Consider the following 25,276-nt stretch of genomic DNA (forward strand, 5'->3'; position numbering starts at 1 on the left):
GAGTAAAAATGATTTTCTTGTGGATTAGAGCCAATGCAATAGCCTTGAAAGATTTTTGTTGTTGTTGTTGAATGTCATTTGTTGAATCAAATGTGTAGTCAGGGACATTTTGTGGTGAACTGAGTTATTCCTCTACTTTTATACATTACAAAAAATGCTAAGGGCAAACCATATCAATTCCTAGGAAGACAAAATTATTTTGAAGGCCACCACAAATCCATTAGTAATGCTGATACTTTTAATTTCTCCCAATACAAAGTCATTTGTCAAAAAATATAATGCATCACATTTCTTGGGATGGTACCTTGGTTTAAATAAGTAAATAAAACTCAGTCATAAACAAATAACCTTTATTTCCTTTCCAAACACAGTAAGAATGTCATATTGAAGTGAAGGTGTGGGCAAATAAAAATTCACATCTCAATTACTGTCTTTACAAGCAATACAAGCAATGTTTATCATGACCACTATCCCAAATGGGATTGGTCCAACCTATTTGTGGAATTTTATAAATGATCTTAATAACTATTTTTAAAGTTACTCTAGTTGTAACTGCACAGCACATTTTCAGCACCATTGAAAGGTTAGCATTCCCTTAGGTGTTTCCACATTCAAAGTTGCTTAAAATCACTATATCAATGCATCAGAGATATTTACACCGTATGAACAATGTCCAATTCATTTCATTCGAAGGAAGTCTTTATAAAAAAAAACGTTTACTGTGACAATTGAAGTGTAGCGAATTGTATATATGGAACAATCTGCTTTCAAAAGTCCTGGATGGTTTATGGTTTCATTTATCATTGAAGTGACACAGCTGTAAAACAATCCAAAATCACAATGACAGCTGACAGGAAATTGACTCTAGGTTCTGAAATGTGCATTCCTCCAGAACTTAAGCCTGGAAAAAAAATAAAAATAACTCAGAAAGAATTGGTTACATTTGTTCAACAAACATTCTTAAATGAATAGATTGTTGGTATGAATTCATTTCCTTACAAATAAATAATTTACTTATTTTTATATGTGCTTATTGGGCTTTTTTGAGAACTATCTCCTGGAGTGTTGTTTTTTAAGTTACTTAAAATATGCATATCTATCTATGCATGTATCTATCAATCCATTACTTATCTAAGCATCAGTATTTCAATATATCTAGACCTCTTTCTGTCTATCCATCTATCTGTTTATTTATCTATTAAAAATTCACTATCTGGAGTTCTATCATTCAAGTATGCTAAAAAGAAAAAAGAAAAGGGTCAATTAACGTATTGGTCTCTGCAAGTAATCATCAGCAATAACAAGAAAAATGAAATAATGAAAAAAGAATGAGAATTGGAAATTCTCAAATTACATTTGAATCTATGGGATTGGATCGTTTGCCCACCAGGAGGTAAAGAACATTCTCATTGGTATAATATGACAATAAAGATAAAGAAAGTTTCTAAGGTCAAAATAATAGGTCAAATCAATATGGTAACTTGTAGTCATTCTGGGAAATGAGCCTTGCATAGGCCTAGTTCCCTTATTTAAAAAATTGTCTCTACCATTCATATTGATTATTAAATATCATAAGGAGTTGTGAGGAAGTATTGTGTCATTAATTGTTTATTCCAATCACTTAATACACTTCCTGGTGCAAAGTAGGGGCTTTATAAATGCTTCTTGATTGACTAATTTGATCGCTTCTGTTTCCTAAAGATAAAGAGAATGATAAGTTAATGGCACTGATATTTTTAGATTTTAGACCATCTGCAAATTCAAGCTCTTTGGTTGCTTTACTTCTCAGTTCACTTAAAGAGGATGATGGGTTTGGTCCTGAAATACCTATGCTCAGCATTAGAATCCGTAGGATTTGCGCTGTCTAGATTGAATCAGTTACCTTCCCTTTTTCAAACATTGCACTAGGGCACAGTAACATTCTGAGGTGCTACTATTTGGGGAAGATGAACAATGCTTTTAAGGAACCTAGAAATTTTACAAGGTAGATATGAGTAGGGAGCACATTCCAGACATGGAGGACAAAGTATGACAAAGCAGAGAAATGTGACATGGACTGTCTTTTAGGGGAAACTGCACATAGGCCCATTTGAAAGGAATAAGAATTATATGAAGATAGTAATGGGCAGCATGTCTTGGAAGGTAGTCAAGAACTAGGTTGGGTTATAAAAAGACTACAAGAAATCAAAGAGAGGACTTGATATTTTGTCTTAGAGACACAATAGAGCTCCTGAAACTTCTGGAGAAGGAAAATGACATGGTTAAAGCATTTTTCAATTGTTTGCTTTGTGGAGAGGGGATTATGGGTGATCAGATCAACGGAGTCAAAGAAATCAAAGCTGAAATGTATGAACTGATACTGTGTAAGGTAAGCAGAAACTGGAAAACAATTCATATATCAAAATAATAAAGAAAAAGAACTGTGAAAGACTTAAGACCTCAGATCTATGCAATGGCTATCATGAATCCTGAAAACCAATGATGAAGTATGTTAAGCACTTCATATAAGGCAGCCAAAGGGCTCAAGATGCAGAATGAGAAATATGTTTTTGGAAATGACCAATGAGAAAATTTGTTTTGCTAGTATGGGTAAAAAAAAAAAAAGATTTCTTTCTGTGATTTTTTTCTGTCCCTTTAATTTTTCCCCTTTTCTTTCCTTCCTTCCTTCCTTTGTTCCTCTCTTTTTCCCTTCCTTTTGATTCCTTGTTTCTTCATTCTTTTCTTTTTTCTCTTTTTCCTCCCTTTCTCTCTCTCTCTCTCTCTCTCCTTTACTCCTTTTTTCTTCCTTCCTTCCCTTCCCTCCTCCCCCTTTCCTTAACTCCAATCCCCCCCCCCCAGGTGGAAGGCTACAGTATGTTTGTTAAATGGGAAAAATAAAATTGAAAAAGTTCCTCTTGTCGATTTATTCCTGCAGTTCTTTCTGCTAGGGAGGCTGAATTCAGGAATTCTGAGCTCTAGTAGGTTCAAGAGGATTGTCTAGGCATGTTAGATCAGTCATCCATATATTTAATCTGTGAAAGTGGAAAGTCATTAGACTGAATTATGTGAAGCAAACCACATTGATTCTGGAAAAACAAAACACACAAACAAAAACATCTAGTAGGTTAAACTTTCCATGCCCATATGTATTGAAATCTGGTCCATGAATAGCTATTGCACTTGTAGCCTAGATGAGATATAAAGATCCAACTTCAAAACTAATCAAAATGAAGTAACAAAAACAACCAATGGATTAGGGTTGAGTTGTCATTGGGAGGATATTGAAATAGTCCAGTTGATAAGTGATTCTGGTCTGAGTTAGTATGGTAGTCTTGGGACTGGACAGAAGGAGGAAAATGCCAAAGAAGTTGTGGAGACTGAACCAACAAAACTTGACAGATGTTTCAAAAGAAAAAAGTGAGAGTGAAAAATTGAGACTGACTCAGATTGAAAATTTAAATTAATGGAAGGATACAACTCCAGGTGTAAGGAGGGAAGATAATAAATTAAGCATCAGAAAATTTGGTCTTAAAAGTAACTAGGGATGACCAACAAGTAATTACTAAAGTGAAGCTGTAGATTAGAGGACATAGTAAAATGACATAAGTATATAGGATTTATCTGCTTAGAGGATACTTGAACTGACTGGAATTGATAAAATCATTATCATCAATAACAACATCTAGATGGAGACAAAAAGGGGGTCCAGGACAGAACCCTGAGGTAAACCATGGAGAAGTAGTAGGGAAACACTGGCTATTAATCAAAGGAGTATCAAAAAAGAACTACAGAGATAGGAGAACCTTTAGAATTAGGGCTTTGAAAATCCATAGCCAAGAGAAAACCCCAAAGGGGGTAGAGCCAAGATGGCAGAGTAAAAGCAAGAACTTGCTTGAGATCCTGCTCCAACCACCTCGAATATCTGTAAAAAATTACTCTAAACAAATTTTATAGCTATAGAACCCACAAAGTGACAGAAAAAAAACAAATATCCCAATGAAGGCAGCCTGGAAGGCTGACAGAAAGGGTCTATCAGACCAGGCTGGGAGCTGAGCACAGTCTTGTATGAGCTGCACCAGCCCAGACTTGTGGCCCAGTTTGGCCACAGCAGACTTTAGGAGAATGAATCACCAGTAGCTGTTATGGTTTTCAGACTTATCAACCCATAAATGCCAAAGAGAAAGTAAAAGGTTAGTGAGGAACTCTGTTGGAACTGGGTGAAAGAAGAGTGCATTCTGGTCTTTGCCCCCAGGGAAGATGTGGTCGTAGCATGGCAGCTGAAGCTTCTGCCACATGGCTGTCTCCAGAGCTCCTGTCCTGCAGATTGTCGGGGGACCAAGAGTCGATTCAGAGGGTAATTGTTCTTGCATTGACCTGCTTGGATCTGGGAGGTGGTCTGGGGTGAGAAGCCCTAGTGTGAGAGAGCTTGTGGTGTCTGTAGAGAGGGTATCCCCCTCATAGCTCTAACAACAGATCTGATAGCTGTTCAAAAACCCAGAAATTTGGACACAACTCCCTCCACTCTGGAAGCAGAGGTCTACTATGCGAATGAGTTAAAAAGCCAAGTAATTGAGTGGCAGGATTCACAAACAGAGGAAGTGCAATTGGATCATGGAATCTTTTTTGGAGGACAAAGAATATCAAATCATAGAAACCAAAAAAGATAAAAAAGTAAAAACTCCTGAAACAAAAGCCTCCAAGAAAAATATGAATCAGTGATAATCCATAGAGGAGCTCAAGAAGCATTTTGAAAATTAAGTAAGAGAGGTAGAGGAAAAATTGGGAAGAGAAATGGGAATGATACCAAAAAAAAATCATGAAAAGCCAGTCAACAGCCTAATAGAGGAGACCCAAAAAATACTAAAAAAAAATAACACCTTAAAAATAGACTAACTCAAATGTAAAAAGAGGCCCAAAAAGCCAATGAGTAGAAGAATACCTTAAAAAGATGAATTGGCCAGATGAGAAACGAACTTCAACAAATCATTGAAGAGAATAATTCCTTCAAAATTAGATTAGAGCAAATGGAAGCTTATGACTTTATAAGAAATTAAGATAATATAAAACAGATCCAAACAAATAAAAAATAGGCAATGTGAAATATCTCATTGGAAAAACCACTGATATGGAAAATAGATCCAGGAGACATAATTAAAAATTGGACTACCTGAAAGACATGATAAAAAAAAAAGCCTAGACATCATCTTTCAGGAGATTATCAAGGATAACAGCCCTGATATTCTAGAGCCAGAGGGTAAAGTACAAATTGAAAGAATTCACTTGTCACCTCTTGAAAAAGATCCCAAAAAGAAAACTCCTAAGAATATTATAGCCAAATTCCAGAGTTCCCAGATCAAGGAGAAAGTCTTATGAGTTGTCAGGAAGAAACAATATAAGTATTGCAGAAAAAACAATCAGGATAACACAAGATCTAGCAACTTCCACTCTAAGGGATCAAAGGGCTTGGAATATGATATTCTGGAGGTCAAAGGAGCTGGGATTAAAACCAAAAATCACCTACCCAGAAAAACTGAGTTTAATAATCAGGGATAAATATAGACATTTAATGAAATAGAGGACTTTCAAACATTCTTGATGAAAAAACCAGAGCAGAACAGAAAACTTGACCTTTAAATAAAAGAAGCAAGAGAAGCATGAGAAAATAAACAGGAAAAAAGAAATCATGAGGAATTTATTAATGTTTAATTATTTACATTCATACATGCAAAAGGGATAATTATATCCCATGAGACTTTTATCAGTATGAGGATAGTTGAAGGGAATATATGTATGCATATGTGGGTATGTGTGTAAAGAGAGGGCAGAGGATGATTTGAATATGAAGGAATGATATCTAAAAAATAAAACTGAGAAGTGAGAGAGGAATTTATTGGGAGAAGGAGTAAGGGAGAGATATAATAAGGTAAATTATTTCATATAAAAGAGGCAAGAGAAAACTGTTACAATGGAGGGGAAGAGCAGGAAGGTGAAAGGGAATGAGCCAACCTTACTCTCATTTGAATTTTGCTTAAAGAGGGAATAACATATACACTTAATTGGGTATCTTCCCCTACAGAAAGTAGGGGGCAAGGGGATAAGAGGTGGGATGATAGAAGGGAGGAAAGATAGGGGGAGAGGGTAGTTAGATGCAAACAATTTTGAAAAGGGACAAAGGAGAAAATAGAATAAGTGGGGGGCAGGATAAGATGGAGGGAAATATAGTTAGTCTTTCACAATATAACTACTATGGAAAAGTCTTGCATAACTACACATGTACAACCTATATCGAATTGCTTGTCTTCCCAGTGGGCATGGGTGAGGAGGGAAGAAGGGAAAGAATCTGGATATCAAAGTTTTAAAAGCAAATGTTAAAAAAATGATTTTTAAATGCAACTGAGAAATAGCATATACAGGCACTAGGGTATAGAAATCCATCTTGCCCTACAAGAAAGGTAAGGGAGGGATGGGGGAGGATAGAAGAGAGAACATATTGGGGGGAAGGAGTATTGAGTAGGCTCACTATCTTGGGGTGGGGGTAGGGAATAGATGGGGAGAAAAATTTTAACACAAAATCTTGTGGAAATGAATGTTGAAATCTAAAAATTAATTAATTAATTAAAAGGAAATAAAATTCATTGCCAAGAGTTTGTCTTGGCAGTGGTCAACAGCGTGAGATGTTACAGAGATCTTAAAAATGCTAGAGTTTCAAAAAGAAAGGTCATGGAATTCATGTCCTAGGATAATGAGTTTCTAGTTGCCTAGAAACTTATTTACTAAGTGCCATATATTATTTTTTGATGCCTTGAGGGCTACTATGGACAGAGTTTCCATGAATGTTGACATGTGGAACCACTAAATAAAAAGAAGCTTCGGATGGCAAGGTACCCATAGTCCCCACTTCTACCCACCCTCTCACATTTGAACCTTGCTTCATATTTCATAAAAAAACGATTATTTGTTGAGCTCAATTTTCTCCACTTCTCCACATCTCACATCCTTTGAATTCCTTTTTCTAGTGTCTCTTGTCTTCTCTCATGTTTTAGAGAAACACACATCCTTCTGCAAAGGCAAACTCCTCTATATGTATAAGTGATCTCATTCCGTGTCTTTTTTCTAGCAGATTTCCCCTAATTTCACCCCATTTCTCTCATTTAACTTCAATCTCTCCCTGACTACTGGCTACTTTCCTATTGCCTATAAATGTACTCCAAAAAACTTTCACTACGTCCTTCAACCCCAAACGGTATTATCCCATATATATCCTCACTTTTGTAGGTAAAATCCTTCTTAGATAAGTGCCACCACTTCATATCTTCTCTTTTAACTGTTTTGAGTTTGGCTTCCATCACGATCATTCAATTGAACTATTTCTAAAAAGTTACTAATGATCTCTTTCTTGCCAAACATTTGCCTTTTCTCAGCCCTCATCCTGCTTGACTTTCTCTTTAGCATTGTTAATAACTCTCTTCTCAATATTCTCTTCTCTCTAGGTTTTCAAGATGTTGCCTTTTCCTTTCTGGCTGAGTGCTCTTAAATTCCTTTGTTGGATCTTCATTCATGTCATATATCACATGATCGTTCCCTAGGACTTTGTTATGGGCTTTCTTCTCCTTTTAATACTATATTTCACTTGGTGTTCTCATAAGCTCCCATGGAAACAATTTTCATCTTTATGCTGACGACTGTAAAATCTATGAATAACTGCTCTAACCATGTTTATCTTACAACTTTCAGTCTCTTACTACCTCTTGGACATCTTGATTTGAGTCTTGCCTTAAACTGAAAATATCCAAAACTGAACTCAATTTTTTCCTCCCTAATGTTTTCTCTCTAACTAATTTGCTACTTTCATCCACATTTCCCAACTGGGGTGTTTTACTTGACTACTCATTCTTGCTCACCCCATATTTAATCTGTTTCCAAATCCTTCTGATTTTACGTTTTATACATGCCTTTTGTACGTACCTCCTTCTATCTTCTGACACTGCTGTCATCCTGGTGTAGACACTCTGTACCTCACACCACTCCTTTTGCAATACCATCTTAGTTGGTCTCCTAGCCACACACCTCTCTGAACTATACTCTCTCCTCCACTGAGCTGTCGAAATGACCTCCGTAAAGGGCAGTTAAGTCCAATAGACACCAGCATTTTTAAAAAATGGCATATAGAGATGTTTAAAGTCCCCCCACATGGACACACACACATTGTGATCCAATGACAGCAACGATTTTTATATTCTTCCCACAAGATACTCCCAACCAGGGGAACTTTCAGTGACTGACACCATGACTGGTATGTTCTCCTTTGTCATCTCTTCCTCTTGGTTCCCCTGGTTTCCTTAAAGTCCCAGCTAAAATCTCTCCTATAAAAAGCCTTCCCATTTCTCCTAAAATCCGGTGTTTTCCCTCTTTTGATTATGTCCCATTTACCCTGAATTTGTATTTTATATACAACTATATGCAGTTTGTCTTCCCTGCCCCAGTTTTCTGTGAGTTCCTTGAGTGCAGGACCTCTCAATTACCTTACTTTGTATCCCTAATGGCAAGCACAGTGCCTCAAATATAGTAGATGATTAAGCATTGTTTATTGACTGGCTGACTGACTGACATCTGTTGGGCAAGTGAGTATTTCTCTCAAGAGCCCTTAAGTATTTTTATTGCATCTTCTTCTTTCTTCGTATATCAGCGATAGAAACTGGATCGTCATGATGTATCTTTTTGCCCACAGCTTTCAACTCAAATGGAAACTTCTTAATTTTTCACACTGCTTAAAAAAGGAATAAACACCTCATAATGCCTATTGCCTCATTTTACCACTGGGCATAATAAAATAGCCCAGAGCCACCACAATGAAACTTACTTGATATCTTAGGGATCCTAATTGTTTCACTGCTGCTACCATCACCACCATCACTGACTGTTCTTATTTCAATTATATAATCTTCTTCAAAGGGAACAAGAAGCTCAGCAGATGTCTTATTTGTTTCCAAAATATGTGTTTTACTCTGTCTGTTTTGCCTGTATAAAATCTAAATAAAATAAAGATGACTGTTAATATGCTGGGTTTTATTTCCTTTTAAACCAAATATGTTTCTCTCTCCCTCCATTTCTATTAATTTCTAATAATAGCAAATCATAATGATTATTACTTGACATCATTTTTCTAAACAAATCCACTTTATTTCTAGAACCAATTCTGTACTCCACTCTTACAGTGGGGGTAAGGAAAGAGTATACACACACATACATACACACACAGCGTACTTGGAACCATTAATAGCTGCTTTCGAATAGAGACAAATAGTAGGAAACAGACATACTTTTGTCCATTTGTTGAATTCTTGACCCCAGCACTGAATCTCTTTGACAAGGCAGCTATGAAGAGGGGAAACATAGATTCATTCTAGAGAAGCATTGGTCCTTCCTGAACTCAACTTTCAAAAAAGAAAGACTCTCCTTATACTTGTGGCCATCATTACTCTCTGTTGCCTATACTTTACCATAAATTTCATCCCTCTCCCAAACGAATCTTAGACTCTTATAATGTCAGAGTCTATCTAATAGATGACATTTTGCTTCACCTTGTGCAGAACTGAGTCCCTAGCCAGTTATATCAGTTATCTCCTCCACAAAGTATAACTCTCGTTATGTGCCATTTACCTTTATTAAAATCTAAAGCCCTTGAGGATGTTTGCTTGACCAACTTTAAATTTTGTTCTCAGTGCTCAGTGTCTGGAGTAGTCTCTCCTAAATCTTAGCTATCTAGTTTGAATAGGTGGATATTCCAGTGTAGCACAATCCTAAAATCGAGTCTTCTTGTAAAAGACGGGGAAACTCTAGTCTTGTCCTAGACTTTGAATTTGCTTCATAGATAACCTCAACATCAAGAATTTCAGGAAGCAGCCTTCTTATAAGAGGATATTTCTTGATGAAGGGATATAATCAAGGATTGGGTAGCTTCAGTCAGAAGGAATTTCAATGAGCTAAAATAAGGAATGTGGTAACAAAAGTCATTGGACCCATCCTCTTGCTATAGGTCCAAGGGTATAGAATTGTGAGCTATTAGGATGGGATATATGTACTTGTCTTTCTGGTGAGCTTCCTGTTTGAGAGGATTCTGAAGCATTCAGAAGGTATTTGTGCAATGAACCTGAGATTCACTGGAATAGAAATAGCATTAGAAAGGATTTTATGCTCTATTGTTGTTATTTTTGTTTTTGCTATTTTGGGGAGAGGGTAAAATAAAAGGGGTGAAATGCTAATAAATTTATTGATATCCTGAGTAATTTATGGTATTCAGGTTAATTTTTATCAACATGAGTTCTTTTCTAGACATATACTTTGTTCAGAAGCTTTTTAGCATAAACTTTAGGTGTGAACATAGTGGTATAAGTTATGGGGAATTTGGGGGCAGAGAGGGCTGAATACCCAACCAAGAATTATGTGTGAATCCAGAAAGGGGGGAGAGAGGCAGCAAATGACTCCCTTAGGTAAGGGAGGTCCTCTTTCCCCTCCTTCCCTCTCAAGATGAAGTTACAGGTGACCCCTGTCAGTCTTGAGAGTTTTAGGGTTTTTTTTTGGTTTTGTTTTGTTTTGTTTTGTTTTGAATCCCTTCGATGACTGAGCCAAGAAGATGACTCCACATTCCTTCCTGGTCTTTTACTGCTGCTACTGATGCAAAGTCTTCCAGACATCCTTGGATAAGGAGCTACAGAGACGCTGGCCAAGAGCTCCAGCACCTTTTCCTGGAAACCACAAAGATCTATGCTATTTCTCTGGAAATGCTAGAACCCTCTATGGTTGTGGGACTGAATTCTAACCTTGTCAAGTGCAGAGTTCTTTAATGTGCTTTGTCCTTGGCCATCCCCAACCCCAGGAAAACAGGACCACCAAGATTCTACTAGCCTTTCTTGGTTTCCATGGGAACAGAGGTAGCTGCTATGATTCTCCTGGACTCCCAGACTGCAGGAAGTCTACTTCCTGGGCTCATGTATCCTGCTTTTAACATACTCTTCCTAATCCAAAATCTAGCAAACACCTCTCCCCACCCTCCTACCATGCTGCTTCTTCCCTCCCTATCTCTTTTTGTGGAGTTTCCATGGTTGGAGATTTTTAGAGAATAAAATGTGTCCTTTGCAATTCTAGACTCCTAAAACCCTAAAAGAGAAGCTTTTCCTAATTCCTAATGCAAAGCTTTATGCAGCTCATTCATAAGAGCCCAACATAAGAAATTGTTGGTACAGTACCAGAGTTTGAGTTTTGTTTCCCCTGGTTATATATTCATTTGAGTATATGCCATTTTCTCCTACTGGACTTAAAGCTCCAATATTGCATCTCATCTAATTTTTATATAGCACAGAATCTAGCACAGTATTCCATATACATTAGGTGCTTGATAAATGCTTGTTGACCTGAACTGAATGATAGAATTATCATTACTGATATTGTATGGCTTAATCATAAACTGAATTAGAGAGGTTGTCTTTTCTGTTTTTCTTTAAATTTAGCCACTTTTACTAAAGAAAATATATTTTTTGGCCACTGCATCTAAATGAACACAATTTGTCTTTATTAATTAAGTAGCTTGAGGATATTATCTTTAGAACTTGCTGTGAAGAGTCAGTGTTTAGTTTGGACAAGTTTCAAACGCTTGAATATTTATCTGCCAAGAGATGATGCCCATTAACACTGATGGAAGTGGAAATGATTTACTCTGGTATCCCTGACTGCATTTCTACTAAATCATTAATCTGTTGTCACAAGAGGCCATCTTCCTGGAACCAAGAGAGCTTGGAACATAAGCAATAGTATTTCCCTTAGACTTCATAGATCCCTCCAGGCTTCTCCATCAATAACTTACTTTTCTGCATCATCAACTATTACTAGCTAGTGATAGGGGCACACATACCTGCTGTCTGATGAATAATTTTTGTATTCAATTAGATAAGTCACGGAAGTTTTATATTTTTCTATTCCATAAACAAAGTTAGACAACAAATTATTTCTTCTGATGTGTTAATATAATGAACTTGTCTCAGTACTTATTCATTAAAAAAAATGATTGTCATTTGTTTCATTAGCATGGAGTATGATTCCTCAAATATAGTCAAACTATTTTATCACATGGTTAAGTAGGGCTCCAGTATACTCAATAACTCATTTGTGGAGCATTTGGGAAGAACAAAGGCAGAAGAACCAAGTGAAATGGTCTGATCTGCACTATTGGAGGCAATAGTTATATTAATTAGAACAAGTATGCTACCTGGGAAAGAGAGGTGAATTTTTTGAGCCAGAGGACTCAGGATCTACTCCTGAATCTGTTACTTAGTAAAAAAGTGATCATGTGACAGATATTTTGTCTCTCCAGCCCTCAGTTTTCCTCTAAACTGAGGGGGCTGTGGTGCTAGCTACCTCTTAATCTATGATCCTATAAATTAATGGATAAATTAAAGTAAAGGTATTAAGATATTTAAAACATGTCATTTTCTCTGGAGGAAGGGGTAAGGCTAAGTTAATCAAGGAGATTATTAAGAAAAACACTTTAGTGTAGTTGTTAGAATGCTGCACATGATATCAAGAAGAACAGCATTCATGTATTACCTCTAACAGAAACAAACTGTATGACCCTGGACAATCAGTTAAATCTCTGTTCTCTAGTCAACTATATAAAGCTTATCTATCAAGGCTATTTTGGGTGGCCTCATGGGTTTTGTGAAGAGAGTACTCTGTGTTTTATAACAGATCTTAAATATATTTGCATAATTGAGATGATTTTTTAAAATGTAGATTTCTCTATACTCACTTTGTAGCCCAACACATCAGACTCGTTTTCCAGGGTTTTAACATGTTCCCAATTCAAAGATAATTTTGAGTTTGTCAGTTTCCAGGCTATGTTAGACGGTGCTTGGCTTGGAGCTTCAAAAAATATCAATCACAAGATACAAATGAATATTAAATTGTTTATGGTTGCTGAATGACCCATCAACATGAAAAGGCAAATAAGTCATGGCTGGTTAGCATTAGAAGGAGTTAAATGGCTGCAATGTCATTATAAATACCATATTAATTCTAATCAGGGTGAGGTAATTCATTCAAATTCTACTCATTTGGGAGTGTATTTTGCAGAAGGTGTTGAATGAATAATGGCTTTGTGCTTGTCTGATATTAATTTGTTAATAATTACTGTTGAATTTGTTTACCTTACTGCATGTTTGAAGGCATCATTAAACATTTTTTCAAATGACCATTAATCTATGGATACCAAAAAAAAAGTGACATTTTGCCAACAATACAGGAAGAATTACTTTTGGGATATCACCCCTCTCTACCTTGATATAGATATATATATATATATATATATATATATATATATATAACTTATGTCTAAACTATGAATCACATAATATGTAATGTTTTCAGATGGCTGAAGTTTCTACTTGAAGCACACATGAACACACATTACACAAACACATTTTAAAATAAAATAAGAGTATTCTTCTGATGATACTTTAAAATCTTTGAGAAAAGGAATGCCATATTCCTTGAAGAATTTAAACTAAATATGGCCAGAAGGATGGGGATGGGGCCACATAATGGGAATGAACAGAGGAAAACAAAATAACGAATTAGCAAGAGTGTAATAAATTATGGCATTGTAGAGACAATCTATTTGGAAAAAAAAATTGATGGACAAGAGAGTGTGAGAAACACATGATTGACAGCCTAGTCGCCTAATTAGCATCCATATGATGACAAAAAAGCTCCAAGGATGTTGGGTAAACTTCCTATGAGTAATTTATGGGAATATATGGAAAAAAAAGAAATCCATAGATAAAGCATAGATAGGTTACAATTTGTTTCAATGGAGGAAACACCCACATCAAAAGTCCAAAGAAGTATCAGAATATCTTCAACATTTGAACTTTGTGCTGTCCAATATATTAATTCTAAGCTATCATTCTTTATGATTCCTTAGTTGGCGCAGTGAAGGGAGGACTGGGCCTGGAGTTAGGAAAATATGAGTTTAAATCTGCCCTCAGATACTGCTTAGCTGTGTGACTACCGCTTAAACTCTATTTACATCAGTTTCCTCATCTGTAAAATGGGGATAATAATAGCATCTAATTCCCAGGTTTATTTTAAGGATAAAATGTGATAATAATTTTAAAGTATTTAGCACAGTTCCTGGTACATAGTAACTACCAAATGAATATTAGTGATAATAATGATGATGATGATAGGTTTTGGAAAAATGAAGAATCAATAATTTCTGATCTGTAAGGCTAAAGCAGAGATAAGTTGTATGTCATTGATTCTTATCGTCTCAATTTTAATACAAAAGAATAATTGAACACAATGTTGAAGTCATTCTAACAATGGCAGAAATAGAATTTTTTTTCCGTGGGAGCCTTGATTAAATTAAACCTGTTAAATTAGTTAGATATTCTATAAAATTTCCTTTTTAAAACCAGTAGAAATAAGAAATATATTACTATGTCCCCCTTACCCCCTTGGTTGGCCACTTTATTACCACAAATCCTGGATTCCCTCCTAGCCCTGATAATTAGACATCCCAATTAAATTTCTTGAACCTGCCCCATCCTAACCACCATTTTTAAAAATTTTATGTTTTTTCCCCTATAATATGAACCACATAGTATAAGATGGTTCATTTTTTGTGACCCCAATCTTCTCTGTCTCTCTCTCTCTCTCTCTCTGTCTCTCTCTCTATCTGTCTCTCTCTCTCTCTCTGTCTCTCTCTCTGTCTCTCTCTCTCTGTCTCTCTCTCTGTGTCTCTCTCTCTTTCTCTCCCCACACATACATAGGTATGTGGGTTGTAGATATGTATGTATATATGTATTGTGTATACACACGTGTATATTTACATTAACACATGCATTATGCGCACATACACACAGGCATACCTCTATATGTGGGGTATGATTATAATTTTTCTTCCAATGAATCTATTATATATGACATATAGAGCAAGCATACTGGAGTGGATAGAGGATGATTCTTAGTATCAGGAAAAATAGTTTCGTGATTTGCCTCTAAAAAAAAATACTAGCTGTGTGACCTCAGACAAGTATCTTAACCTGTTAATATCTTAGACAACTATCCAGGAAAATAATGTATGCATGAGTTGTCAGTCTTTGGTGTTTAGTGAAATAGAAGCTCCCCAAATCAATAAACAAATTTGGACAGAAATACACACAAACACACATAAATACACACGCATGCACTGACTTGCCCTGATCATATGCCCTTCACTTTAGACAATGTCCATATTTACATGCTGACACATACATCTAAAGCAATAGGTCACTTCATTTATACATATATTCTGTTTTAAAACAATCACTTTCTCTCTTTTTGCAGGGCAATTGGAGTTAAGTGACTTGCCCAGGGTCACATAGCTAGTAAGTATTATGTATCTGAGGTCAGATTTGAACTCAGGTCCTCCTTAGTCCAAGTCTAGTGTTGTATCTACTGAGTCACCTAGCTGCCCCCAAACTATCACCTTCTATAGGAAGACTTTTCTAGTGACTTTGCTAGTGACATCCACTCCAAATTTACTTTTTATCTATTATAGAGGTATTTTTTAAAATTTTTTTTTCCTTTTTGGAGGGGGGAGGGCAGAGCAATTAGGGTTAAGTGACTTGCCCAAGGTCATATGGCTAGTAAGTTTTAAGTTTCTGACTTAAGAGTTATTTTGCATATACTTCTGTGACCAGAGCCCCAAAGGCCATTGGTATGTGACTCTCTTCACTGGTGAAGATCAGTTCCTCACTGTATCAAATTGGGGAGGCATTGGCAGAAATGGAAGAGAAGAGAGATAGAGTCTCTTCCAACTCCTCTGTCTCTGTGAACTCTCTTAGCTTCCATCATCAAGAGAGAAGTGAAGGTAAAATAAGAGAATAATGGGAGAAAAAGCCTGGGAAGAAGCTGACATAAGAGGTTCTGACAATACTCATCCTGTCCTCATTTACAGCTAGAGGTCTGAGTAATTCCCCTTTGAGTGAGATTTTGGCCTCTGTTTGTTGAGAGGATGCTGAGAGCCCCAAGTTACCTAAGTTATCCCACTCCTGCCAACTCTGTCCTGCCCTCACCACCAATGAGGAGAAAAATTCCTTCAAAGTGGGCTTTGGGCCTTGAATAATACTTCTTTAAGCACTTGTTTTCTCCTCCAATAGACTATAAACTTCTTCTAGTAAAGAACAAAATTTTAGTTTTTCCTTCTAGCACCAGTCATTAGCAGAATATTTGGATTATCATGTACTGAATAAATACTTGTTTTACTGATTAAATTAGTGTTAATAAACAAAGTTAATAAATACCTATGAATTGTTAAGATAGACAAAATGGCTTAATTTGGCCATATCAGACTAACTTTTTAAAATATAATGTACCCAATAATAATTCCAGGAAAAAAAATTAGGCTTTTCACTCAATAAGGACTCAAAAAATCTGGGTGATGTTTTTCTTCCTAGAGCTACAATGGCAGCAAAAAATGATTATGTACCCTCTCTCCCTCAACTGAGTTGAAGGTGCCTTTTCCAATTTTTTTTTCATTGTTATAATGATACAGAAACTGAGCTCTCCTGGGATTCCAGTTTTAATCCCAGGGATGCAGTCTTGATGGGCTTCCTTTATTTCTGTGTTCTTAAAAACTAAGCCCACACATTAGCAGCTTCACATGCGATCAATACTGAGCAAATATAAATCTACTCCTTTTCTGTCGCTGGCAATGATGGATTCTGAAGGTTTCATTTATTGCTGTCTCTCCTGTATTTGTTTTATAAAGAAAAAGTACTCTTTCCAACAACATGAGCTGCTTGATGGAACACCAACTGGGAGCCAGGAAAGCAGCTTCTCCTTCATACTCTGCCAGGAATTCTGCAAGCTTTATTAAGTAACCTCACCTTTCTGTCATTGCTTCTCTATCTCCTCGAACAGAGATAAAGAGTCTGCCTCATAACTACGCCCAAAGAAATGTTATGAGGGCAAATTCATTAAAATAAAAAATCTAAGACACTTAGGAATAACTGTCATATTAGGATTCAAAATTCAACTGATCCTCTTTGAACCTTCTTTTTCATATGGAAGAAAATTTAGTATAATGGAAAGACCATGGTGGCCTGGGAAAAGACTGAGGATTGGGTCAGTACTGTCACATGCCCACTGTGTGACATTGGGATGGCCACTAAACCTCAACAGTTACAATTTCCTTACTGGTATTAGAAAATGATATTTTTTAATCACTAGAATTGATATTAAAGGAGACTTTACCATCTGCTTTGCTACAGCATCTTAAGGCTAGTAACACCATTTCATCTGACTTGCAGCTGAAACTTCTTATAGATGTTGTCTTCCATTAGAAGTGTTTCTTTAGAGCAAAGCCATAGTGATTTTTTTTGATATCTACCTCCAATAGATAAGTACTTAATAAATACCTTTTAAATTAATTCATTAAATTATATACATAACCTGTGATATATAAAGTGGGGTAAATAATGCTTACAACACACACGTTAATATTTTCCTGATAATGTCCTGCAATATTATATGTGAATATATTTTGAATTGTAAAAGATACTTGAGATTCATCATGACTTAATAGATAGTCAGGATTAGGAAAAGGAAGATCTGCATTCAAATCATGCCTCACATACATACTAGCTATGGGACCACCATTAATTAAACCTCTAAATTATCCCAGGCAACTTTCCAAGACTATCTTATATAAAAGTTGTACAAATTCATTAGTGAAAGGAGTTTCCCTACTAGGAATCTCACACATTGATAAAATCACAGAAACGATTATTATTATTTTTATTTGGGGATCTCAAGGAAAAGTGACAATAAGATTTGACAATACAAAATGGGAATTATCAAAAGTCTTTTTCTATTCAATTCCTTTATAGTGGCAATTTTATTGCTTATACTGCCATCATTCTTATCTGTCCGCAGTTTAAAATGCAATATTGGTTTATTTGATGGCATTAACCACAATAGCTATCAATGGACTTTATGGATAAACAGTACTCTGGGAAGCAAATACTCTGAAACCCTTCTTGGTATATAAGGAAGTATAAGTGCCTTGAGGGCAGGGGCTATTGTCATTTTTGTCTTTGTATCCTCAGCACCTAGCACACTAACACATAAGTAGTGCTTAACAATGCATTATATTAGCCAATATATATGCAACCAACATGAATCATTATAATGGTTTGTACTTTTTTTATACTGTTCTTTAGATCATTTTCCATTAACCAGATAACACACTGATATGACAACAGCCTTTCACCACTCTAATGGTTTCTCTGTGATCAATTTTTCGTAGATGGCACTTATATTTGACTGTACTTCACATTGTGAACTCAATTCAAAAACAACTTCTTATGTTGCACTTCTAAGGAACAGCATGGGGTTGACATTTGGGCAAGAGAAAAAAAAAATCAGCACAAGATGAAATAAAAGCTTAATATTTCCTTTATGTCTAAATAGGGATTGATTGCATATTTACAACAAGAAAGAATCCAACATAGAGTGCTTGTCAGCTAAAGTCAGAATCCCAATACAATCAAAATTTCCAAGCACTTTTCTCTTACAGGATATGGCTATGTTTCTCTAAATAATAAGCATTTTTCTAAGATTGGCTTTAAAAAAATGAGACTTGTGAAGGTGGAGACAGACTTTGAAGTTATGCGTAGAGATTGCCATGTACTTTCACTTTCTCTGTATTCAATTTGAATACAATGTAGTGCTATTCTGGCTGCTGAGTTTGAGAACCTCTGTTCAAATCCTCCTTCATGCATAAACCTGCATGTCTTTGGGCAAGTCCGTCTGTTCAGTCTGTTCAGGCCTCAGTTTCTTCAATTGTAAAAAGAAAAATGAATCAGAAAAGAGGACACAATAAATATAACTAAATAAGAAGGCCAGTGAATTGTAAAGAATGGACAAAAGAACCTAATAAAGATTTTGAAGAAATGACTTAAAAAGGATTACATTTTATTAATTGAAACATAGTTATGTAAATGAACATGATTGCTAATTAAGCCTAAGGAGTTGCATGGATGTTTAATATTAAGTTCATCATGAGTCATTTAATACAGAAAAAAAAAAATTTACAAAGATCTTGCCCTCAAAACTTTTTTTTTTCATTTTTCAAATCCTTTTTTAACTTCTGATTTACATCATTCATTTCTGCCAGATTTTGAGTTACAAATTTTCTCCCGGGTTTTCCCCTACCCACCGCCCCAAAATAGCAGTCCCACAGGATATCCCCTCCTCTAATCTGCTCTCTCCCATATAATCTCCCATACCCCTTTGGACTTTTCTAGTAGGGCATGGTGAATCTCTATGCCCTAGTGCCTGTATATATTATTTCCCAATTACATGTAAAATAGTATTAATAGTAGTATATGCATATTATATATATACATATATATATATATATATATATATACATATACACACACACATATTTAAACATTTGATTTTAAAACTTTGAATTCCAGATTCATTCCCTTCCTCCCTTGTCACCCACCCTTACTGGGAAGATAAGCAGTTCAGTATAGGTTGTACATGTGTAGCTAATACAAAACAATAACATAGTAGATATATTGTAAAAGACTGACTATATTTCCCTCCCTTCTATCCCACCTCCCACTTGTTCTATTCTCTTCTTTGATCCTTTCCCTTTTCAAAAGTGGGTGCTTCCAAATTCCCTCCCCCCCATCCTGCCCTCTCTTCCATCATCCCCTCTTATCCCCTTCGCCCCTACTCTCCTGTAGAGTGAGATACATTTTAGCATGTATTTCCTTCCCTCCTCAAGCCAAATTCAATGGGAATAAGGTTGACCCATTCCCTTTTGCCTTGCTATTGTTCCACTCCATTGTAAGCATTTTCTCTTGCCTCTTCTATATCAGATAGTTTACACCATTCTGTCTCTCCCCTTCTCCTCTCATTATATTACTCTCTCACCTCTTAATTTCACCTTTTAAGTATCATCCCTTCCTATTAAATTGATCCTGTGCCCTCTATCTATGTATACCTGTAAACATATATACACATATGTCCATATATCCTCATATATATATATGTATATTTGTATTCCCTTCAACTATTTTCATACTGAGAAAAGTTTCATCACTTACAATTATTGTTTTTTCCATGTAGGAATGTTAATAATTCAATTTTTATTAGTTCTTTATGATTTCTTTTCCCTGTTTACCTTCTCATGCTTCTCTTGCTTCTTGTATCTGAATGTCAAATTTTCTATTCAACCCTGGTTTTTTCAGCAAGAATGCTTGAAAGTCCTCTATTCCACTGAATGACAATATTTTCCCCTGAAACATGACACTCAGCTTTGCTGGGTAGGTGACTCTACTTTCCCATCTGGAATATCATTTTCCGAGCCCTTCGATCCCCCAGGGTAGAAGCTGACAGATCCTGCTAATCCTGGGTTATCTGGATTGTGTTTGGGCAATATTCAAATTGTTTCTACCTGGCTGGTTGTAATATTCTTTCCTTAATCTGGGAATTCTGGAACCTGGCTATAATATTCCTAGAATTTTTTTTGGGGGGGGATCATTTTCAGGAGGTGATCGGTGGTGGATTCTTTTAACCTCTATTTTGCCCTTTGGTTCTAAAACATCAGGGCAGTTTTCTTTGAGAATTTCCTGGAGGATGATTTCTAGGTCTTTACTTTGATCATGGCTTTCAGGTAGTCCAATACTTTTTAAATTATCTCTCCTGGATCTATTTTCCAGGTCAGTGTTTTTTCTCATGAGACATTTCACATTTCCTTCTATTCTTTCATTTGTTTGGATCTGTTTAACAACGTCTTGATTTCTCATAAAGTCATTAGCTTCCATTTGCTTCAATCTAATTCTGAAGCAATGATTCTCCTCATTGAGCTTTTGAGATTCTTTTTCCATCTGGCAAATTTGGCTTTTTAAGGCATTCTTCTCCTCATTGCTTTTCTGAACCTCTTTTGCCATTTGAGTTAGAGTATTTTTTAAGGTATGATTCTCCTCAGTCAGACTGTTGACTTTTATTTCGTAATTTTCTTGCATCCTTCTCATTTCTCTTTCCAATTTTTTCTCCACTTCTCTTATCTGCTTCTTAAGGTCCTCTATGGCCTGTAACCAGCTTGTATTTTCCTTTGAAGCTTTTGGTGCAGGAGGTCTGACTTCACTGTCTTCCTTCTGTTCTATGTTTTGCTGCTTTTTGTCCCCAAAATAGGAGTCTAATGTTGGAATCTTCTCTCTGCTTTGTTTCCTTTGCCTGGTCATGTCTCCCCTCAGTCACTTGAACACTGGGCTTTTTGCCACAGTAGGACTCTGCCACCAGACAGGGGAGCTTTTGTCCGAAATGCTGGGCTTTTCTCAGCTGCTGGAGGTATTAGATGGGTGCCCTCTCTGAGGTCTCCACATGCTCTGGCAAGCTGGACACATACCCCAGCACCTCCACCCTAAACTGCAATCCAGATCCAAGCAGGTTAAAGCAAGAACGATTACCCCTCAGACTGGTTGCTTGGTCTCCCTACACTCTGCAGGTCAGAAGCTGAAGCTGCCAAGTGGTACTGGCTGGCTATGCTGGAGTCTCAGGTGCTTCTCACCCCAGGGGCAAAAGCCACACACTCCCACTTACTGTGTCACAAAGTCCACACTGACCTCTCACTTTGACTTGCGCATCTATGTGTTGATAAATCCAGAAAGGGCCACAGCTGCTGCTGATCTGGAGGCCTCTGGCAGGCAGCTGGTCAGAACTTCTCTGGGGCTAAAAACTCCTCGTGGGGCTGGGCTAGGTTTCCATAGTGCTGCCTGGGCTGTTTCCTGCTGGCCTGGCAGGCTGTCCTCAGCAGGAGGTTAGTTTCTCTGTGTCATTTTCTAGGTCCTTGTAATGGGAATGCAAATTTGGAAGATCTTCCCTGCCCCTAGGCTAAAGTGCACCTGAAGCCTAGGATGGGAGACTTGTATTTCAGTAGATACTTTTTGATTGGCCAGTGGGTCCAAAAGGTTGTTACATTCTCTGAGCCAGGAGAAGGCTATATAAGCCCTGATGTGTAGCTTTGTTTTGAGACTCACTTTGAGAGGTGTTCTGTGATTTGATATGAATTCTGGGAAGCCATTGTTGAGAGTCCCCCAGCTTTGAAAAGCCCAGATGTGGAAATCCAGATGTTGACTGGGTATGGATGTAATGGTTGGACAGTTTGGAAATCTGTCTACTTGATCTGTTTCTGTCTTGATAATTCTGCCTGTATGCTTTGAAGTTCGGGGTGCTGACCTTTTCCCCTGAACAAGGTAAACGATATATGTCTGACTGATTAAAGTAAGCTTGTTAACCCATTTTGAGTTGCTTTCCTTTATCAAAGCAGATCCAAGACCCTGTGGTAGCTGCAAACCCTGAGGACGCTTGGGGTGCTTGCTGCTACAGTCCTGCACCTCCAAAGTTTTTTTTAGAGTCCCCTTTTTATATGGATTGGAAAGGTGGAAGCCAGAGCTGGGGGGAAGTCCTGCTTCTACTCTGCCATCTTGACTCCACTCCCTCCTCAAAAACTTTAAAAAAGTCACAGTGAAATATTAGATGCACACACACAAACACACACACACACAGATGGTACAAAGTTTTCTTAGCACTCACAATTTCATTGGTTAGGTAACTTCTGGTGGAAAAAAAAATCCCCCTACAGATACATATGAACAACTCCATCTTTATATTTTTATACATTTTATGGGGGATTTATATTCTGAAGTGGCTTCTGCAGTTTCATGTTCCTATTATGTGTCAGAGACAGGATTTAAAACCAAGACTTTCTGATTATGATCCCAATTATCTGTATGCTATGCCACCCTTTCTATCATAGAATCATTTTCAGCCATATTATTTCATCATTGTAGGAATGTTTTCTACTAATGGTATAATCTTAAGGGTTTGCTTGGAGTTATTAAGAAATTAGTTTGCTTAAGATCTCAGTTATATTTCAGAGTAAAGAATTGATCCAGGTCGGCCAGGTAGCACAGCGAGTAAGAGCACCTGCTCCAGTGTCAGGATGACCAGGGGATCAAATCCAGGCTCAGATACTTAGCACCACACCAAGAAATAACTGTCCATCTAACCTTGAGCAAGTTACTTAACCCGGATTGCTTAAAAAAAGAATTGATACCCAATTTTCTGACCCCTGAGATAAAAACTATTCTGTACTCTCATGAGATTCAAGATAGAATTAATTAGGACACAAAAGAAGTCAAACAGGTGGACACACAAGCTTTGGGTATGGGAAGGGAAGCCCTTCTACCTTGGAGGAAAAAACAAAGACTTCATGGAGAAAGTAGTGGTTCAAGAAAAAAAAAAGATAAGAAGGATTACTACAGGTAAATAAGTGAGGGGGAACAAAGTGAAAAAAAAGAACATTGCAGGCATGGGACAAGATATGTGTCAATCCTCTGGGGCAGAAGAAAGGACAAGATTGGGGGAAGATGTCCCAGTGCCATTTGTTTCTAAGATAGAGTCTAGGCTTAATTCATGCCATGGTTTTTCATTTACTTATATTTCAGACAAATGGGGCAGGTAGAGTTTTGGAGGGAACTGAACATCCAGGTGATGAATTTGCTAAATGTTAATCTAATTGTGTGGAGAATTCAGATGTCTGTTTCGGATCTTTGAGTATCTAGGGTTAAGCTGAATACCAAGTCAAAGACAAATAATAGTTCTATCACATATATGGATAACATATGGAGCCCAATGACTTCCTGGGATTTTTATGACATTTCTATATTGTAAACAACAACAACAACAACTACAACAACAACCAAACAACTTAGGACTGGAAAGAAAAGAAACTGAGTTTGAGTCTTGACCTCATAATTTACTAGCTTATGTGTCCTCAGGGTAAGTCATGTCCAAGGGGCCTCTCTTTTCTTATCTATAAAGAGAGATGTAGACTTGGTTTCCAAGACACTTCTACTTCTACCTCTCAGAATCCTTTCTTAAGACTCTGTCCTAATCAATGCATTGGATGTTGTGGCATAATAGTAAGAGAAAATAGAGAGATTGCTGTATTCGGATTCAGGTGACCTGGGCTAGAATTCTAGCTCTTCCACCTTCTGTCAGCATGACCTTAAACAAGCTTCTTCTCCTTTCTAAACCTCAACTGTAAAATAAGAGAATTTATCCAAGGTTCCTCTGGGACCCCTTCAGCTTTAAACTACAATCTTTAAAGAACACTACTTGATTTAGAGAGGTGAATAATTAAATTGGAAATTGTCCTTACAGTGAAGGAAACAGTCAAAATCCATACCAAGGTGAAGTCTCAAGACAATAAAATTCATTACAAATAATTATGTTGCATAACAATGTCATTTCCATTCCACAGAGGAGGATCTAAATAAAAAAGATTTGGTTTGACAAATAATCTTATAAAATGAATAAACAACCAATACCCTGTCCATTCAATATTAATAATTTGCTATAACAGAATTACCTTATTACATTCTATTTAAAGTGCATAGTCAAGTGAGAGGATTGAAGAGGAGAGAAGAGAGGAGTGAAAAGGAAGTCAGAAAAAAAGAAAGAAGATTGGAAGGAAAGGGAAAGTTACATTTTACCTAGGTAAATCTCTATTAGAATAGAAAAATTTCAGAATCTTTGTGTTAGGAGTAACTTCAGATGCCATTTTGATTCAAAGTATAGCTGGTTGAGAATTTTCTCCAACTTTTGTGATAAATGTGGTTATCCATTGTTTCCTAAAACAATTTGTATAAGGAGGAACCCATTTCTTCCTCACATACTGTTCTTTTCATTTTGGGGTACCTCTATATCTTAGGAAATTTTCCTTAAATTCAGTCAAAAGAAGTACAGTTTGATAGATTTTACTCATTTTTCTTCCTCTGCTCCTCAGTAACAAAGAAAGCACTAAATGAGTATAGCTCCGTCGTCCTTGCCCTTACAAATGTGGACCTTATTTCCTTCTCAGGCTAAACATCTCTAGTTCCTTCAATTAAGCATTATGTAACTGAGACCTTTCACGATCTTTTCTTCCTACCCATTATGTTTTATCAAACTTATCAATGTACTTCGTAACATCTAGCATCTCCAGTATTTCAGATGTGACAGAATCAGATTAGAATACAGTAGAACTCTGACCTACTGCATTCTAGGTACCATGGCTCTCTTACTGCATCCTAAGATCAATCAATAAATATTAATATTTACATAGACACAGATACATCTGTATATATGGAGAGTTACACAGAGAGAGAGGGAGAGAGAGAGAAAGAGAGAGAGA

The 25,276-nt window shown here is 36.6% G+C and overlaps 1 protein-coding gene across 1 annotated transcript in view; it reads right to left on the reverse strand.

Moving 5' to 3' along the window:
• Positions 1–336: 336 nt before the first annotated feature.
• CNTN6 (contactin 6) overlaps positions 337–25,276 on the reverse strand; it is a 517,724-nt gene continuing 492,784 nt past the window's right edge. Inside the window, exons 21-23 of the mRNA XM_069084074.1 lie at positions 12,782–12,894; positions 8,840–9,008; positions 337–901 (exon numbers count right to left, since the gene is read on the reverse strand). Coding sequence (XP_068940175.1) covers positions 801–901; positions 8,840–9,008; positions 12,782–12,894 — 383 coding nt within the window. The 3' untranslated portion in view covers positions 337–800. The remainder of the gene's footprint in view (positions 902–8,839; positions 9,009–12,781; positions 12,895–25,276) is intronic.

Source organism: Petaurus breviceps, unplaced genomic scaffold (genome assembly GCF_028583685.1).
Source record: "Petaurus breviceps papuanus isolate PSGF00001 unplaced genomic scaffold, PetGlider_PUasm1.0 174, whole genome shotgun sequence".
Classification (NCBI taxonomy): domain Eukaryota; kingdom Metazoa; phylum Chordata; class Mammalia; order Diprotodontia; family Petauridae; genus Petaurus; species Petaurus breviceps.